Raw genomic sequence first — 18971 nt, 5'->3', positions numbered from 1 at the left:
TGCTTTAGGTTTGGGTTAGGACCGGCTTCTGGCTCCGGGTTCTCTCTCTTTGGGGTAGGGCTGGCTTTCGGGCGCGGTTTGGGAACGGGGATGGGGCTCGGGTTGGCTTTTGGGGCCGGTCTCCTTCCCTCACCGTTCCCAATGCTTTTCCCGGGGCCGGAGTTGGGCTTTTGGGGTTGAAACGGGCTCTGATGGGAGCTCGAAGCTTTGAGCAGCGGGACTGCCAGGCGAATTGTCCCAAACCGCCGTGAATTCAGGCCGAGTTTCTGGAAAATCTCAAAATAATAATAATAATAAAAAAAAAAGAAGTGGTGGGGAAGAGGGGAGAGCTCGTTCTTTTCCCAAATCCCCGGATTTCGACATCGAGCCGCCCCCTGCCCTGGGCAGCACCTCTGGAGGAGCTCTGCTTCTGTCATTTCCATGAGAAAAATAGCAATCAGCCTAAATACACAATTTTGCAGAAGTCTCAGACTCCGTCGGTCCCTTGGGGGAATCCGGCGGGCGACGCCAAGGTCCCAATTGGATCGAGGGGGCTGCGGGGAGGGCGGGGAGGGGGAACCCTCGGCCATTTGAGCCCAGGCTGCGGAAGGAGCGGGGAAGGGCCGAGTGCTGGAGGCCCTGAGTAATCCGGGGGTGGCAGCGACCTCGAAGAAAGAAGATATTTGGAGCAGAAACAGGGCCAGGATTTAGGGGCAGCACAAGATCGGATGTTTAGGCGGGGGAGAGAGCGTCAAAATAAGGCTGGAAGCGAGTTTGGGAGAAGGGCTTTTGGTGAGCAGGGAGCTTTTGGGGGAACTCGGGCACTGGCAAACCCCTGAATTACAAAATTACAGAATCCCAGAATAATTAGGTTTGGAAAAGCCCCCCGGGATCCTCTGGTCCTACCACCAATGTCACCACTAAACCACGTCCCCAGGCACCGCGGCCAAGCTGCATTTTTAAGCAGCGCCCAGCGGGGCCGGGAAGACATCGGCAAAGCCAGGGAGATGGGAGAAAAAAAAAAAAAGTGAGGCTGGGGAGAGGGGAGGATCGGTGGGGAGGTGGCAAAGCTCCCGGAGGGACAACTGCATTTGGGGTGGCCGCCGGTGGGACCCGTTAAGAGTTTCAGAAACCTCCGAGTTTGCTTCTGACTTTGACCTCCTGAGAGTTCTCTTTGGCTCCCTCTCGGCATCTGCACAAATGTACACGTTAAAACAGAAGTCCTAATTAGCCATGACGCTGGCCATAATTGTCTTCAAGTCTTGCGTGGCCGAGCGGGGAAATACTGGGTGGAATGAATAAGGGAAGACTGCAGTGGCTGGCTAAGGAGAAATGGATCTCTGCCTTTTTCAGGTTTCTTTATTTTTCATCTTAAAGAGTCAGCAATGCCAATAGTCCCTGATATCGATCCAGAAGGTATCCTACTGGAGTCTGCAGACAAGGAAGAGGGGAAAGGGAATGGAAAAGGAAAAGGAAAAGGAAAAGGAAAAGGAAAAGGAAAAGGAAAAGGAAAAGGAGGTTCCTCGCCATCAGAAAATGGATGGCCACTGAACCCCCTTTTCTCTTACCAGCCACCCAGGATTCAGATCTCAAATCTTTCTACTTTCTACTGTGGTCTGTAGCTGGGTGTTACAGCTCCTTTGCCTCATTTTTCCCCCCCCCTCCCTTTTTTTTTTTTTTTTATTTTTGACATTTTGCCACATGTATCCAGCCCCCACTGTGACAAAAAAGCAATTTTTGTGTCAGGCCCAGCACCCCCCTAAGCACTCACTGCATGGCATTGTGCATACTAATCCTCGCTCTGCCCCAATTTTTTAATCCCCGGGGGATTGGTGACGACGTTAAACAGCACTGGCCCAAGTGTTGATCGCTGACGGATAAGCTAGCACCAAAATAATCACGGGACGTGGTGCTGCTGATCGCATTTGTGCCTGAGGGTGCCGGCAATTTCCCACACACTCTATCTACCTATCTACCTATCTACCTATCTACCTATCTACCTATCTATCTATCTATCTATCTAATCTATTTAATCTATTTATATTTATCTTAATACCCTCTATCCATCCCTGTCTCACTGATTTGCTGAGAAATAAACCATGGGAGGTGGTGGCAGATGTCTTGCTATGGTCAAGGTTCACAACATCCCGCACCCCTTTGTGCACATTGTGTCACAGCAGGTCGTTAGGAGTTCCCTTCCTTCATCTAATTAGATCATCTAATTGTTGGAATTAGATGATATTCGAGGTCTCTCATAACCCAAACCATGATCTTATGATTCTAGAGCCCCCTGCCAAGGGCAGGGACACCTTCCCCTAGGCCAGGCTGCCCCCAGCCCCATCCAACTTGGCCTTGGGCTCCTCTGGGCAACACCCCAGTGCCTCAGCACCCTCATAAGAAATTATTTCTCCCTGAAATCTAATCTAAATCTGCCCTGTTTTGGTTTAAATCCCTTATTCCTTGTCCTACCACTACTCTCCCTGACAGAGTCCCTCTCCAGCCTTCCCGTGGCCCCCCTTGAGGAGAAGGCCGCCATCAGGCGCCCCCGGTATCTCCTCCAGAATTCACCGATCCCGTCCCAATTCAGCACGTGTCTTTAGTTCCTGCATCCACCTTCATGCTTGTCTGGAAGATGGGAACAACATCTCCGTTTTGCAGACTCGAGGAACCTCCTCGGTCGCTGGCCTTTCTACCATGACCGAGGGCGCTGAGGGGCTGCAGGCCTCGATGGCCTCCGCAGCCTCACCCGGGACTTCCACCCACCCCAGTCCCTGCCTGTGGGTCCCGTTTAATCTCGCTTTGGGGCTTCCAGAACTCGACGGGTGTATTTTGTAGAGGAGCTGGTTTCTAGCCGTGGCCACGCTCATGGCTCCTGCCCGCAGGCTGACTTCCCAGCCTTGGCCATCGTGGGGCCTGGTGTGGGCCTAAAGATTGACGTTTTGGGCCCAGACCTGCCTGCTGACCTGGGCTGTTGGTTGAGCCTGGCTTCTGTCCCCAGTTCTGCCCTGCTCACCTCACTCGGGCACCGTGGGGCTTGCTCTTGGCCAGGGAGGCTACTGTGCTGTCGGCCGCTTTGCCCCCCTTGGCTCCCATCCCTTGGGGAGGAGACAGCCCTCCTCACTCCCTCACAGCTTACACAGCAAGGGGAGACGTGTCATGTTGTCATTCTGGCTTTTATTTTGTTTTACTAAACCTCCAGTGGTCTCCTTTGCAGTCTGTGATTATAACCCCGTAACAGATTTGAATGGGATTGAAGCCGGCACTCTGGAAAATCCCCCTGCCTTTGGCTTGTCGCACAGCTCTGACCAGAACTGTGAGAGAAACCGGAGCCTTGGCTCCTCGGTGTTGGGAAGGTGCTGCCAAAGCAGAAAATCGTGAATGCGTACATGGATGTGGAAGGTTAATCACCCCTCGTCGAGCACCAGCAACCTTTGCTGACAGCGCCTGCACCAGAGGTTGAACCCAAGTTGTCCTAGTCTGGCTTGAGAAGTTCTGCCTCACCTTCTGGAGGGGGGGCATGGGTGGTATTTGGATTTTCTATGCCTCTGTGGAGCACAAGTCCTATGAGGAGCGGCTGAGGGAACTGGGGTTGTTCAGTCTGGAGAAGGGGAGGCTCAGGGCAGAGCTCCTTGCTCTCTACAACTCCGTGAAAGGAAGCTGTGGGGAGCTGGGGAGTCGGTCTTCTCTCACAGGTAACCAGGGATAGGACCAGAGGGAATGGCCTCAAGTTGTGCCAGGGGACGTTCCAGTGGCAAATGAGGAGACATTTCTTCTCAGAAAGAGCAGTCAGGCGTTGGGACGGGTTGCCCAGGGAGGTGAAGGAGTCGCCGTCCCTGGGGGTGTTCAAGGAGAGGTTGGACGTGGTGCCTGGGGACATGGTTTAGTGGGTGACATTGGTGGTAGGGGGACAGTTGGACCTTGGATCTCGGAGGGCTTTTCCAACCCTAATAATTCCATGATCCTATAGGCACTGCCTAGGCACTGCCAGTCATATGGTAAGGGGGAAGCCTCTCCTAGACATTGCTTTGTTAAAAACAAAACAAAACAAAACAAAACAACAACAACAACAAAACAACAACAACAAAAATATGGCTGGATGTCCTGAGACTATCTGCAGTCACTGGGTGCCTTCTGCACTGCTCAGTGATGTTTCCTTCCTTCAGATCTCAAGGAAACACAAGGGGTTTTTTAATTTCTTTTTGAAGTGTTTGAGGATTCTGGCCAGAACAAGTGTATGGCTTTCACCTAGGGGCTGATGAAATGGAAAGAAAAACCCAAACTAAACTAAACCAAAAACAAACAACACAGCGAAACAACTTGCCAAACCCCAGTGGAGCACTGCATTTACCAGCTCCTCCTGGGAAAATGGCAGCTGCCTCCCTCGTTCGTGACAACACCCGTAATACCGTGGCAAAATGGGGCCAAGTGGGAATCTTGTGGAAAACCTGTTCTTCCATAAAATCCAGCAGATTTTACTCTGCTGTCAAATCAAAGCTCACGATGAGGAGACACTTCTGCTCCTCCAAGTACCGCTGCAGTGTCGCTCTGGAAAGTCCCTTGCAGCGGCTCTGCCTTGCAAAACAGCTCCATCTACTTGCAGCATCGTTTTATTATTCCTTTTATTTGTTTATTATCAACCTTCTTGTGACTGGGGGCTCCCAGGCCTCCAGAGGCCATCAAGAGAAAGGAGGGCGCTCACCATGGCCAGGACTGGCTGGAGGAGATGTGGGGAAAGGCAGAGCATGAAAGGAAGAAGAAAGCATTGGGCACACCCGAGAAACCAGTGAGGGAATGCACCAGCATCTTCTGACTCCTGGCAGAGGAAAGACCGGGGCACACCGCACCTCCCGGTGCCCCTCTGCACCTCGAAGCGATGCCCAAAGCTCTCCTAAGTCCTTAAGCCTTTTCAGAGAGACTTTTCAGCCTCTCGTGCTGCCCGAGCAGCCAGGAGGCTGCGGGTACACAAGAAGCTGTGAGGAGACACGGCAGAGCCAACCTGGCCAAAGGGATATCCCACGCCATGGGACGTCATTGTTATTATCCCTTCGTTTTCTGTCCTATTAAATGGTCTTTATCTCAACCCACAAGTTTTTAGCTTTGCATTTTTAGCACCTAAGCGTGACTCTGGGTTAAGCCACAAGCTTTTACCTCCGTTTTTTATCACCTAAGTGAGATACTTGGGTGATTCCGGCTCAAACCACCCCAGTTGCCAAGAGTATTCGCATCCTACATCCCAACGCAGTGCAGTCGCAGCCAGCAGTAAGAGAAGTCACCCTATCCCAGCCAAAGGGTAAGGCAGAGGACGGTGCTCGTGACATCTGGTTGTAATAAATGGCTCAGTCTTCAAAATAGGACTATAATCAAAGTTTACAATTTATTAAAGGAATAGAGGTAAGCAAACAGTGCTGGGTGCACCAGGAGTCTCTGCTCCACCAAGACGCACAGCAGTTACATCAAGCAGCTGATTTTTATGCTCCTAGGCTGATACATAGTCATTACTACTTCTAAAAAATACAGGGTTATTATAATTAGTTTCTGGAATCCAAACCCTCCTACTGGAGCATGCGTATCAGTCTCTGGGGGTCCCTCTGGGGGTCTCTCGTGCTGAAGGCTCAAAGTCTTCCTCCCTCTTGTCCTTCTCCTTTGTCCAACTTGGCTGTATGTCAGAGACTTGTGCAACATCCCCTGCAAGCTTTGTCTTCTAGTTGTTCTTCAGCTCTCCCCGTCTCCTTCATCTCCTGGCCAGATAGCAGAGACTTGCATAGTGTCCCATGCAATAGTCATAATAGTTAGCAGTTATTCTGAACCCCCCCCAGACATCAGAGACTTCAAGGAAAAGCCTAGAAATACGCTTCCCTTCAAGCTCGCTATTGACACGAATTGCCAAAACATTCCTTTGCAAGACACAAGAATTATATACATTAACCACTCTGTTTTTCTTAGACTTGTGCTTATACAAGGGTATGTAAGACAGAAGGTCACATTCATCATACCATGCGGCCCTAGCATTGTTCCATACTGACACGAATCAGATGAACGATGAACATATCTCACACGGTCAGTCTTCCGCTTTCTATTTTTCCTCCCCGTCATTTCCGAGAACAGGAAGAGAAGGGTTGGACCAAGGCAGGGGGCATAAGGCAGCACCCAAGGTGTTTCAGAGCTCTGCAGGCCCGGGAAGCTGAAGGTGAGTCCCATCCCCATCCCTCATCCCCAGCCCCACGCAGGCAGCTATGGGCAGGGGGCACAGGAAAGGGATCCCACGGACCCCAGCGAGCCGAAGAGCTCCCTGCCGGGGGGAGGACAGAGAGGTGCGGAGGTTGGCTCCGTCTTTGCTCTGGGATGGAGCAAAGGGAACGGGGGGGCTGGGAGCCTGTGTGCGACCCGCTAGTACCTGCCCCAGGCTCGGACCCTGTGGGGGGATCGGGCACGGTGCAGATCTTCATGAGATCCCCGAAGCTTCAGCCTGGAGGGGGTAAAAAGAGGAGGTACGCAGGGAGGAAGCTAGGGCATCCTTTCTGCTTTGTTTGGGGAAATGAAGTCGGGTGACGATGTTCCTGGGGCGGGGTGCCCCCGCCTTGCTAAGCAGCCCGTCTCCCCAGCAGGCTGCGCGGCTGTGAGCAATGGCATCCAAAATCCAGAAGCCGGAGCCCGTCTGCCTAATCAAGAACAAGAAGGGGAAGGGGCTCGTGGTGCAGCCGGGGGCCCTGCAGCTGCTGTCAGAGATCACGCAGCCCATGGTGGTGGTGGCCATCGCCGGGCCGTACCGCAGCGGCAAGTCCTACCTCCTGAACAGGCTGGCTGGGCAGAGGAGAGGTAAGGGAAGGGGATGAGATGTGCACATCCCCTGGGCTGGCCGAGGTGCTCGGCTTCTCCTGCTCGGTATTTCACGCTGCTGAGGCTCTTTGCACCCCCAGGTTTCTCCCTGGGCTCCAGCGTGCGGGCGCACACCAAAGGAATCTGGATATGGTGCGTGCCTCACCCCTGCAAGCCTGGATACGCACTGGTGCTGCTGGACACCGAGGGGCTGGGAGACACTGAGAAGGTGGGGGAGAAGCGGGGACTTCCCTCGCGCCTGGGCTTTCTGGGTTTAGTCCCTTCCAGGAAGGAGCCTCTGCTGGAACCGGAGCTGAAGCCGTGGGGCAGAAAGCCCGGGGAGTGAGGAGAGGGCTGGCGGGGTGAACGAGCTGCCAAATTCTTCTGCTTGCCTGGCAAATGGCATCTGAGCAGGACTGGGGAGCTCGGGGAACACGTTGTGGGAGCCTGAGAGTGAAAGAGCTGAGGATAAAGAGATGTGGGAAGCCCTGGAGATGCTGTGGGGTCTCCCCAGGGGATGGTTTTGCCATGGGATGCTGGCTGGCAGCACTCAGGGTCCGGGCATTCGGGGTCGTGCCTGAAGGGGTCTTGCATGGGGCTGCTGGATAAGGTGAGAACCTGGGGTCGTTGTTCCAGGGCGACACCGAGAACGACACGTGGATCTTCGTGCTGGCCGTGCTGCTCTCCAGCACCCTGATCTACAACAGCAAGGGCACCATTGACCAGCAGGCCATGGACAACCTGCAGTATCCTTTGTGGGCGCACACGGGGTGCCCCCTGCTCCCTGCCTGGGGCCCACGGGGATCCCATACCGCAGTTCCTTGTGTGGGGAGAGGAAACCTCCCAGTGGTGCCCAGGGACCTGCTCGGTATCCCCGGGGCTTTTCTCCCTCTTCCTGGTGGCACCGGGCTGGCCTCTGTCCCCCAAAAGGCTCCACCAGTGCCCACAAAGTGCCAAGTGTTCATGGGCCGGGGGTGCCCCTGTGTTCAGAGCTGAGGTCCCCACTTCCTTAGCCGGCTCCCCAGCTATGTGCTGAAGCTGTCAGAGTGTGTCCAGGTGAAAACAGCACCCAAGGAGGCAGGAGCTGTGCAGGCAGGAGAAGAGCAGCCGGGTTCGGACAGACGAGCCCTGTTCTTCCCAACCTTCATCTGGGCTGTCCGGGATTTCACGCTGCAGCTGGAGGTGGACGGGAAGGAAATCTCCGAGGACGAATACCTGGAGAACGCGTTGAAGTTGAAGGATGGTAGGGGAGCGGTGCCGTGCCGCTGGATGCATACGTGTACAGCCCCAGACACGGCTGCGGTGGAAGGCACCGCGAGGCTGAGCCCTGGGGGCTTTTTCTGACCCCTTGTTGCCCCACAGGGAGCAGCCAGGAGGCCCAGAGCTACAACCGGCTGCGGGAATGCATCCGCCAGCTCTTCCCGGAGCGCAAGTGCTTCGTTTTCGACCAGCCAGCCAGGAAGAAGGACCTGCCCCGCTTGGAGGAGCTCCCGGACAACATGCTCGACCCTGAATTCCAGCAGCAGGAGGAGCGCTTCTGCAGCTACATCGGGCAGAATTGTCCCCCCAAGACCATCCCTGGTGGCCACGAGATAACGGGGAGCAGTGAGTACCGGTGTCCCGAGGGTCCAAGCTCTTGGGACTGTGTCGGGACAAGGCTCAGATGCAGAGCAAAAGGCTGCTGGGGGGGGCACAGATGCGTTTTTGTGCCAGCTGTGGCACTTACCTCTGGGTTTGGAGCTCCTAGCTGTCGCGTGTGGCTGGGAAAGAGCTAGAAAAAGAAGGTCGGGGCCGTGAGGGGCCCCTGGCAGTGGGGTTAGGGCAGGACCCCGGTCGTTTTGGTCGGGCTGCAGATCCGTCACCCCTCCCTGGCAGGGCTGGGGACCCTGGTGGTGAGCTACGTGGAGGCCATCCAGAGAGGGGCTGTGCCGTGCCTGGAGAGTGCGGTGCTGGCGCTGGCAGAGATCGAAAACTCGGCGGCGCTGAAGGAGGCCGTGGCCTTGTACCAGAGTCAGATGGAGCAGGGGCTGCCCACGGAGACCACCCAGGAGCTGCTGGAGCTGCACGCGCGGTGTGAGGAGGAGGCGAAGCGGCTCTTCACGGCACGGGCCTTCGAGGAGAGCAGGGAGCGGTTCCAGGCAGAGCTCACGGTAGGTGATGCCCCCCCAGGGACACCGTCACCCCTAGCCTGGGGGGAGCAGTGTGGTCCCTGCTGGCCAGGCCAGTGCCGTGCCCTCTAATCATAGAAACATTAGGGTAGGAGAAGACCTCCAGGGTCATCTGGTCCAACCGTCCCCCTACCACCGATGTCACCCACTGAACCACGTCCCCAAGCACCACGTCCAACATTTCTTGATGTCCTTCTGGTAGTGAGGGGCCCAAAGCTGAACCCAGCACTTGAGGTGCAGGAGCAGGGGACGATCACCTCCCTGGTCCTGCTGGCCGCACTATCCCTGAGGCAAGCCAGGATGCCGTTGGCCTTCTTGGCCCCCTGGGCACACTGCTGGCTCATTTTCAGGCGAGCATCCACCAACACCCCCAATCCTTTTCCTCTGCAGAGCTTTGCAGCCACTCTGCCCCCAAACCTGTAGTGTCTCTGCCCCCAGACGCGTAGCCTTGCATGGGGTTGTTGTGCCCCAAGTGCAGGACCTGGCACTTGGCCTTGTTGAACCTCATCCCTTGGCCTCTGCCCATCGATCCAACCTGCCCAGGTCCCCCTGCAGGGCCTTCCTATCCTCCAGCAGATCGACACTTCCCCCAGCTTGGTGTCACCTGCAAACTTACTCAGTTCCCTCATCCAAGCCTTCCATGGAGATATTAACGAGGATGGGCCCAACACCGACCCCTGGGGAACACCACTGGTGACCGGTCACCAGCTGCATGGTCACACATCAAGACCTGCTCCGTCCCCTTCCCTGGCACCGAGCTCAGGCTGACAGGCCTGTAGGTCCCCGGCTCCTCCTTACGACCCTCTTTATAGACGGGTGTCCCGTTAGCACGTCTCCAGGGCCCTCCCCAGATGACCATGACCGCTGATAGATGATGGAAAGCAGCCCAGCAATCCCACCGCCAGCTCCCTCAGCACCCTCGGGTGGATCCCATCTGGCCCCATGGACTTGGCCAGGCGGAGCAGCAGGTCCCCAGCCTGAAGTGTGGGGGGGTTCTTCTGCCCCCGCCCCAGACTTCCAGGTCGGGAGGCTGAATACCCCGAGGATAAGAGGTCTGGCTAGTAAAGGAGGCGTTAAGAACCTCAGCAGTCACATTGCCCCCTGCTTCCAGTAAAGAATGGAGATTCTCCTCGGCCTGCCTCTTGCCATTAGTAGATTCATACAAAGATTTTTTATAAAATATATTCATAAAAACACTTTTGGGCTTTGGGTTCTTTACTAATGGCTGGTTTTAGAAGACACCAAGTCTGACAGTAATACGCAGGAAAGGTTTATCTCACGGGGGTTCTGGCTGTTGCGACGGGAGTTAGCTTCCCTGTCTGCAGCCCATGGGGGCTTCACCTCCCCGCTGATCACCCCACAGGCTGCAGAGCCCCATTTCCCTGCCAGCCTGGCTTTATTCTCACACACGGAACTGTAGGGCTTGGAAGGGACCTCGAGAATCAAAGCAGGTTCCCTAGGGCAGGTTGCCCAGGTAGGCATCCAGATAAATCTCGAATATCTCCATGGGGAAGAAAACTCCACAGCCTCCCTGGGAAGCCCGTTCCAGTGCTCAACAGGCATTTTTTTTTTTGCCTGGTTGAGAGAGGTGGAAGCCACTCAACCTGGGCTGAAGCCTTCCCTCTGTGTCCTTCTGCACAGGTCCAGTTAGAGGCACTTAAGGAACATTTCTGGATGCGGAACGAGCGGGTATCCCACGAGAAGTGCACGGCCGCCCTCCAGGAGCTCTTCCAGGACTTGGACAGACGGATCAATGACGGGGTCTACTTCATGTTGGGGGGCTACCAGCTCTTCCAAAGAGATCAGCAGGCACTGGTGGAGCAATACAGGAAACTGCCTGGCAAGGGGGTGAAGGTAGGAACATGAACAGCTCCGAGGCGAGGGCAGAGGCTCCACGTCCCACCGCCCCCCCAAAAAAACCACTTGCCTGGAGCTGCTGCTTCACCCCTTGACTCCTGCCCTCCCCATGTCCCTGCAGGCGGATGCTGCGCTGCAGGATTTCCTCCAGAAGAGAGAGTCTATGGCCAGAACCATCCTCAAAGTCGACCATGAGCTGACCGAGAAGGAAGAGCAGATAGAAAGTAATTTTGGGGCTGGAGAAATGCCACTGCCTGGAGAGGGACTGGCACGGCACGGAGGGACAGTACTCCTTGGGGGCCTGGGGCTCATCTCCTGCCTTTGAGCCATCTTTGCTTCTCTCTCAACAGATCTGAAAGCCCAGTATGAGAGAGCTGAGCAGGAGAGGGAGGCTGAGAGGAAGAGGCTGGATGAGAGGGAGATCGAAAAAAAGATGTTGTTGAAGTTACTCAGTGATATGAAGGCTCGTTGGAGAAAGAAGCGGGAGGAGAAAGAGAATAAAAACGACCATCAATCAAAGGTACCATGGCAGAGAGGATGTACCCAGAGCTGTGGCTGGCAGGCAGGAATGGTGATGGGGGCCCGCCTGGCTCCCTCCCATTGCTTCTTGGCTCCCTTGCACTGCAGACACCATGCAGGAAGGCTTTGGGCTTGCTGAAAACCCGACTATTTTCACAGGAGCAGGACAACAAGTCCACAAGTGGCTCCGAGAAGAAGAGCAACCCTGAGGATCAGCAAAATTCCAAGCCCGGTGGCAAATCCAGTGATGGCCCCAGATAAAAAATGTGGTTTGAGCTTTTGGAACAAATGATGTAGCGTGCTTCTTGATACCAAGTACAATTCTGCTAAACTCTGCAAGTCCTTGCTGCAAAGGACAGGGTGTGGCAGTGACCTCTGTGGTCGCTGCCATTGCACCAGCTAGTGCTTTCATGCTTTCACGTAGTTGGAAATGAAACTAATTGTCTGGGGAGCGTAATCTTAGGGGCGCGGGGTGGGTTCGCTGATCAGCTCGTAGCTGGGAGATTCTGCTCCTTTGCCATTGCTCAGAAAGTACACCCAAGGGTCAGCACTGGCTCTGACAACATTGACCTTTCTTCATCTTTCATTACGGGTGTGTATTGCTTTCAAAAAGACAAAATAATGCAATAATAAAGTAATGCAATAATAAAGTAATGCAATAATAAAATAATGCAAAAGCAATGCAAAAATAATAAAATTAAAAATTAATAAAAATAAGATAATAATAATACAAAATCCTCCAACCTGGGTTTCAGCACGTGGCCATTACTGAGAGCTGCCAATGGTATTTTGGGTCTGCCTAAGGGAGGCTGGCTCTTAATTATGCCCACTGCAACCAACTAGCAAGGGGTGCGGACATCACCGCCCTTGGGTGGGTTAATGTGCACCTCTGGAGCTAATTGCTGCAGTTCCCCTGCCCATGGGGATGGGAGGGCTGGGGCTCACGTAGAAGCCCGCAGCCACGAGCGTGCCAAAGCTCCCCAAGCCCTCTCCACTCCTGAGCATCCCTCGGGCCAGCGCAGGTGTGCTTTCAGGGCTCTTTTCCCCGCTCCAGCCCCACGGATTTCTTTTCTGCACCCTCATTGCGGGGACTGGAGGGGAGGGAGAGGTCCCGTGGCAGGACCCCGAAGTCCGAGCCTTGTTCCACCCAACCCCTCTGCTTGACGCCCATCGGGGGTGGAAGGGGAAAGCCCAGCCACGCCACCCCAGGCCACCATGTCCCTTGGTCCTGCAGGGGAGCCAAGACCCTTTCGCACTCTCCCCTCGCTGGAATAATCCCCGTTCTGGGTCCAGGACTGCAGCCGGAGGTGGCTGCGCTGCTCAAAGCCCTGCTTTGCCTGCTCTGCTTCCCCAGCAGCTCCAGCACCTCGTCAGCCACAGCTCCGCGCCCTCTCACAGCCCACGTGCCCCTTGAACGAGCAGGAGGCTCTGCAGCACCGCTTCCCCCCTCCTGCAGCCCCTAGGAGCCACTTTCCCCAATTCCAGGAGTTCCCCCGCGACATCTTGCGTCCCCTGCCCCACCTTCCAGCCCGTGACTCGCCTGCCCTCGCAGCACCTGCCCTTGCAGATACCGCTTTCCCTGCTACAAGACGAGCAACGGGACTTCCCCGCGGGGGCTGCCATGCCCCGGGTGAGCCCCGGTGGCCGTGCACCCACCCTGACAGCCACTGCGGCTTGGTGAGGGGAGCCGGGGGTCCTTGAGTTGCTTGGGGAGCACCGGGAGCTGCAGCGAGGCCGAGGGCTGCCCGCAGCGCTCACCAGCCCCAAGCCCACACGTGCACCCTGCTAATGTCAGGAACAGAGCCCGTGGTGGGGGCACAGAGACCGGGAAGGGGTCTGCTGAGGGGCGCTGGGGCAAATTCTCCTTGGCACGGCAGCAGACAACCCCCCCTTGAAGCTCTTTCGCCCCTCTTTGGCCTGGCTCCTTGCGGAAAGCTTCCATGGGCAGTGAAAACCAAACGATGGCCACCGACTTCATCTTCGTGGGGTTCTCCAGCCTGGCGGAGCTGCAGAAGCTGCTCTTCGGGGTGTTTTTGCTTCTCTACCTGCTCACACTGAGCATGAACACGGCTATCATGACCGTCATAAGGGTGGAGCGGAGCCTTCACACACCCATGTACTTCTTCCTCTGCGTCCTGTCCTTTTCCGAGACCTGCTACACCCTCGTGATCGTCCCCAAGATGCTGGTGGACTTGGTGGCGGAGAGAAAAGCCATTTCCTTCTTGGGCTGCGCCGTCCAGATGTACTTCTTCCTCCTGCTGGGCTGCTCCCACTCCTTCCTCCTGGCGGCCATGGGCTACGACCGCTGCGTCGCCGTCTGCCGCCCGCTGGCCTACAGCAGCATCATGACCCGGCGGCTCTGCGCGCAGCTGGTGGCCGCGTCGGCGCTCAGCGGGCTGCTGGTGGCCCAGCTGGTCACCCCCCTGGTGTTCTGCTCGCCGTTCCAGGCCAGCCGGCAGCTCGAGCACTTCTTCTGCGACATCTCCCCCGTCCTCCGCGTGGCCTTCAGGCAGAGCGACGCCGGCGAGGCCGTTATCGTGGCGCTGGGCGTCTTCGCCCTGATGGTCCCGCTGACGCTGCTCCTGGCTTCGTACCTCTTCATCCTCGCCGACGTCCTGCGCATCCCCTCGGCCGCGGGGAGGCACAAAGCCTTCTCCACCTGCAGCGCCCACCTGGCCGTGGTGCTCGTGCACTACGCCTGCGCCTCCCTCATCTACCTGAGGCCGGGCTCCAGCTCCTGGTCGGGCCAGGACGCGCTGATCTCGGTCACTTACACCATCCTCACCCCCCTGCTCAGCCCCATGATTTACACCCTGAGGAACAAGGACGTCAAAGCAGCTCTCCGCAAAGCCATCAGGAAAACACAAATTTCTCCAGAATGTTTTCCAGGAAAGAGGTCAAGGTGTGCTACGTCCCCAGTGGATGTTTCCAGCTGGAAGCCTCCCCTTCCAAAAAGCATCGCTCCTTTTCCGTCCCCCTTGTGCACATTGTGTCACAGCAGGCAGTTAGGAGTTCCCTTCCTTCATCTAATTAGATCATCTAATTGTTGGAATTGGATGATATTCGAGGTCTCTCATAACCCAAACCATGATTTTATGATTCTAGAGCCCCCCTGCCAAGGGCAGGGACACCTTCCCCTAGGCCAGGCTGCCCCCAGCCCCATCCAACTTGGCCTTGGGCTCCTCTGGGTGACACCCCAGTGCCTCAGCACCCTCATAAGAAATTATTTCTCCCTCAAATCTAATCTAAATCTGCCCTGTTTTGGTTTAAATCCCTTATTCCTTGTCCTACCACTACTCTCCCTGACAGAGTCCCTCTCCAGCCTTCCCGTGGCCCCCCTTGAGGAGAAGGCCGCCATCAGGCGCCCCCGGTATCTCCTCCAGAATTCACCGATCCCGTCCCAATTCAGCACGTGTCTTTAGTTCCTGCATCCACCTTCATGCTTGTCTGGAAGATGGGAACAACATCTCCGTTTTGCAGACTCGAGGAACCTCCTCAGTCGCTGGCCTTTCCACAATGGCCGAGGGCGCTGAGGGGCCGCAGGCCTCGATGGCCTCCGCAGCCTCACGCGGGGCTTCCACCCACCCCAGTCCCCGCCTGTGGGTCCCGTTTAAGCTTGCTTTGGGGCTTCCAGAACTCGACGGGTGTATTTTGTAGAGGAGCTGGTTTCGTGCCATGGCCACGCTCATGGCTCCTGCCCGCAGGCTGACTTCCCAGCCTTGGCCATCGTGGGGCCTGGTGCGGGCCTAAAGATTGACGTTTTGGGCCCAGACCTGCCTGCTGACCTGGGCTGTTGGTTGAGCCTGGCTTCTGTCCCCAGTTCTGCCCTGCTCACCTCACTCGGGCACCGTGGGGCTTGCTCTTGGCCAGGGAGGCTACTGTGCTGTCGGCCGCTTTGCCCCCCTTGGCTCCCATCCCTTGGGGAAGAGACGGCCCTCCTCACTCCCTCACAGCTTACACAGCAAGGGGAGACGTGTCATGTTGTCATTCTGGCTTTTATTTTGTTTTACTAAACCTCCAGTGGTCTCCTTTGCAGTCTGTGATTATAACCCCGTAACAGATTTGAATGGGATTGAAGCCGGCACTCTGGAAAATCCCCTTGCCTTTGGCTTGTCGCACAGCTCTGACCAGAACTGTGAGAGAAACCGGAGCCTTGGCTCCTCGGTGTTGGGAAGGTGCTGCCAAAGCAGAAAATCGTGAATGTGTACATGGATGTGGAAGGTTAATCACCCCTCGTCGAGCACCAGCAACCTTTGCTGACAGCGCCTGCACCAGAGGTTGAACCCAAGTTGTCCTAGTCTGGCTTGAGAAGTTCTGCCTCACCTTCTGGAGGGGGGGCATGGGTGGTATCTGGATTTTCTATGCCTCTGTGGAGCACAAGTCCTATGAGGAGCAGCTGAGGGAACTGGGGTTGTTCAGTCTGGAGAAGGGGAGGCTCAGGGCAGAGCTCCTTGCTCTCTACAACTCCGTGAAAGGAAGCTGTGGGGAGCTGGGGAGTCGGTCTTCTCTCACAGGTAGCCAGTGATAGGACCAGAGGGAATGGCCTCAAGTTGTGCCAGGGGACGTTCCAGTGGCAAATGAGGAGACATTTCTTCTCAGAAAGAGCAGTCAGGCGTAGGGACAGGTTCCTCAGGGAGGTGGTGGAGTCGCCGTCCCTGGGGGTGTTCAAGGAGAGGTTGGACGTGGTGCCTGGGGACATGGTTTAGTGGGTGACATTGGTGGTAGGGGGACAGTTGGACCTTGGATCTCGGAGGGCTTTTCCAACCCTAATAATTCCATGATCCTATAGGCACTGCCTAGGCACTGCCAGTCATATGGTAAGGGGGAAGCCTCTCCTAGACATTGCTTTGTTAAAAACAAAACAACAACAACAACAACAACAAAACAACAACAACAAAAATATGGCTGGATGTCCTGAGACTATCTGCAGTCACTGGGTGCCTTCTGCACTGCTCAGTGATGTTTCCTTCCTTCAGATCTCAAGGAAACACAAGGGGTTTTTTAATTTCTTTTTGAAGTGTTTGAGGATTCTGGCCAGAACAAGTGTATGGCTTTCACCTAGGGGCTGATGAAATGGAAAGAAAAACCCAAACTAAACTAAACCAAAAACAAACAACAAAGCGAAACCACTTGCCAAACCCCAGTGGAGCACTGCATTTACCAGCTCCTCCTAGAAAATGGCAGCTGCTTCCCTCGTTCGTGACAACACCCGTAATACCGTGGCATAATGGGGCCAAGCGGGAATCTTGTGGAAAACCTGTTCTTCCATAAAATCCAGCAGATTTTACTCTGCTGTCAAATCAAAGCTCACGATGAGGAGACACTTCTGCTCCTCCAAGTATCGGTGCAGCGTCGCTCTGGAAAGTCCCTTGCAGCGGCTCTGCCTTGCAAAACAGCTCCATCTCCTTGCAGCATCGTTTTATTATTCCTTTTATTTATTTATTATCAACCTTCTTGTGACTGGGGGCTCCCAGGCCTCCAGAGGCCATCAAGAGAAAGGAGGGCGCTCACCATGGCCAGGACTGGCTGGAGGAGATGTGGGGAAAGGCAGAGCATGAAAGGAAGAAGAAAGCATTGGGCACACCCGAGAAACCAGTGAGGGAATGCACCAGCGTCTTCTGACTCCTGGCAGAGGAAAGACCGGGGCACACCGCACCTCCCGGTGCCCCTCTGCACCTCGAAGCGATGCCCAAAGCTCTCCTAAGTCCTTAAGCCTTTTCAGAGAGACTTTTCAGCCTCTCGTGCTGCCCGAGCAGCCAGGAGGCTGCGGGTACACAAGAAGCTGTGAGGAGACACGGCAGAGCCAACCTGGCCAAAGGGATATCCCACGCCATGGGACGTCATTGTTATTATCCCTTCGTTTTCTGTCCTATTAAATGGTCTTTATCTCAACCCACAAGTTTTTAGCTTTGCTTTTTTAGCACCTCAGCGTGACTCTGGGTTAAGCCACAAGCTTTTACCTCCGTTTTTATCACCTAAGTGAGATACTTGGGTGATTCCGGCTCAAACCACCCCAGTTGCCAAGAGTATTCGCATCCTACATCCCAACGCAGTGCAGTCGCAGCCAGCAGTAAGAGAAGTCACCCTATCCCAGCCAAAGGGTAAGGCAGAGGACGGTGTTCCTGACATCTGGTTGTAATAAATGGCTCAGTCTTCAAAATAGGACTATAATCAAAGTTTACAATTTATTAAAGGAATAGAGGTAAGCAAACAGTGCTGGGTGCGCCAGGAGTCTCTGCTCCACCAAGACGCACAGCAGTTACATCAAGCAGCTGATTTTTATGCTCCTAGGCTGATACATAGTCATTACTACTTCTAAAAAAACCAGGGTTATTATAATTAGTTTCTGGAATCCAAACCCTCCTACTGGAGCATGCGTATCAGTCTCCGGGGGTCCCTCTGGGGGTCTCTCGTGCTGAAGGCTCAAAGTCTTCCTCCCTCTTGTCCTTCTCCTTTGTCCAACTTGGCTGTATGTCAGAGACTTGTGCAACATCCCCTGCAAGCTTTGTCTTCTAGTTGTTCTTCAGCTCTCCCCGTCTCCTTCATCTCCTGGCCAGATAGCAGAGACTTGCATAGTGTCCCATGCAATAGTCATAATAGTTAGCAGTTATTCTGAACCCCCCCCAGACATCAGAGACTTCAAGGAAAAGCCTAGAAATACACTTCCCTTCAAGCTCTCTATTGACACGAATTGCCAAAACATTCCTTTGCAAGACACAAGAATTATATACATTAACCACTCTGTTTTTCTTAGACTTGTGCTTATACAAGGGTATGTAAGACAGAAGGTCACATTCATCATACCATGCGGCCCTAGCATTGTTCCACACTGACACGAATCAGGTGAACATATCTCACACAGTCACTGTCTTTCGCTTTCTATTTTTCCTCCCCGTCATTTCCGAGAACAGGAAGAGAAGGGTTGGACCAAGGCAGGGGACATAAGGCAGCACCCAAGGTGTTTCAGAGCTGTTGCAGCCCAAGGAAGGTGAAGGTGAGTCCCATCCCCATCCCTCATCCCCTGCCCCTCGCAGGCAGCTAAGGGCAGGGGGCACAGGAAAGGGATCCCACGGACCCCAGCGAGCTGAAGAGCTCCCTGCCGGGGGGAGGACAGAGAGGTGCGGAGGTTGGCTCCGTCTTTGCTCCGGGATGGAGCAAAGGGAACGGGGGGGCTGGGAGCCTGTGTGCGACCCCCTAGTACCTGCCCCAGGCTCGGACCCTGTGGGGGGATCGGGCACGGTGCAGATCTTCATGAGATCCCCGAAGCTTCAGCCTGGAGGGGGTAAAAAGAGGAGGTACGCAGGGAGGAAGCTAGGGCATCCTTTCTGCTTGACTTGGGGAAATGAAGTCGGGTGACGATGTCCCTGGGGCGGGGTGCCCCCGCCTTGCTAAGCAGCCCGTCTCCCCAGCAGGCTGCGCGGCTGTGAGCAATGGCATCTGAAATCCGGATGCCAGAGCCCGTCTGCCTAATCAAGAACAAGAAGGGGAAGGGGCTCGTGGTGCAGCCGGGGGCCCTGCAGCTGCTGTCAGAGATCACGCAGCCCATGGTGGTGGTGGCCATCGCCGGGCCGTACCGCAGCGGCAAGTCCTACCTCCTGAACAGGCTGGCTGGGCAGAGGAGAGGTAAGGGAA

General features: G+C 55.3%; 2 protein-coding genes across 3 annotated transcripts; both read left to right on the top strand.

Moving 5' to 3' along the window:
• Positions 1-6069: 6069 nt before the first annotated feature.
• On the top strand, positions 6070-11987 carry LOC116501736 (guanylate-binding protein 1-like). Of its 2 annotated transcripts, none has more exons than XM_032207310.1 (11): positions 6070-6166; positions 6585-6795; positions 6897-7024; positions 7432-7541; positions 7821-8038; positions 8158-8400; positions 8671-8945; positions 10605-10817; positions 10942-11044; positions 11171-11340; positions 11499-11987. In XM_032207310.1, the coding sequence occupies exons 2-11, from the start codon at positions 6603-6605 to the stop codon at positions 11598-11600; spliced, it is 1755 nt and encodes a 584-aa protein (XP_032063201.1). In that variant the 5' UTR covers positions 6070-6166; positions 6585-6602; the 3' UTR covers positions 11601-11987. The 2 variants fall into 2 exon arrangements, with proteins under 2 accessions (XP_032063201.1, XP_032063202.1); XM_032207311.1 differs by having other exon boundaries at positions 6582-6795.
• A 1292-nt stretch (positions 11988-13279) lies between these two features.
• On the top strand, positions 13280-16961 carry LOC116501737 (olfactory receptor 10K1-like). The gene is made up of 2 exons (XM_032207312.1): positions 13280-14241; positions 16814-16961. The coding sequence occupies exons 1-2, from the start codon at positions 13280-13282 to the stop codon at positions 16959-16961; spliced, it is 1110 nt and encodes a 369-aa protein (XP_032063203.1).
• The last annotated feature ends 2010 nt before the right edge of the window (positions 16962-18971 follow it).

This window comes from Aythya fuligula, unplaced genomic scaffold (genome assembly GCF_009819795.1).
Source record: "Aythya fuligula isolate bAytFul2 unplaced genomic scaffold, bAytFul2.pri scaffold_84_arrow_ctg1, whole genome shotgun sequence".
Lineage (NCBI taxonomy): Eukaryota > Metazoa > Chordata > Aves > Anseriformes > Anatidae > Aythya > Aythya fuligula.
Note: the sequence above shows the minus strand (reverse complement) of the source record. Positions and strands in the feature narration are given on the sequence as shown.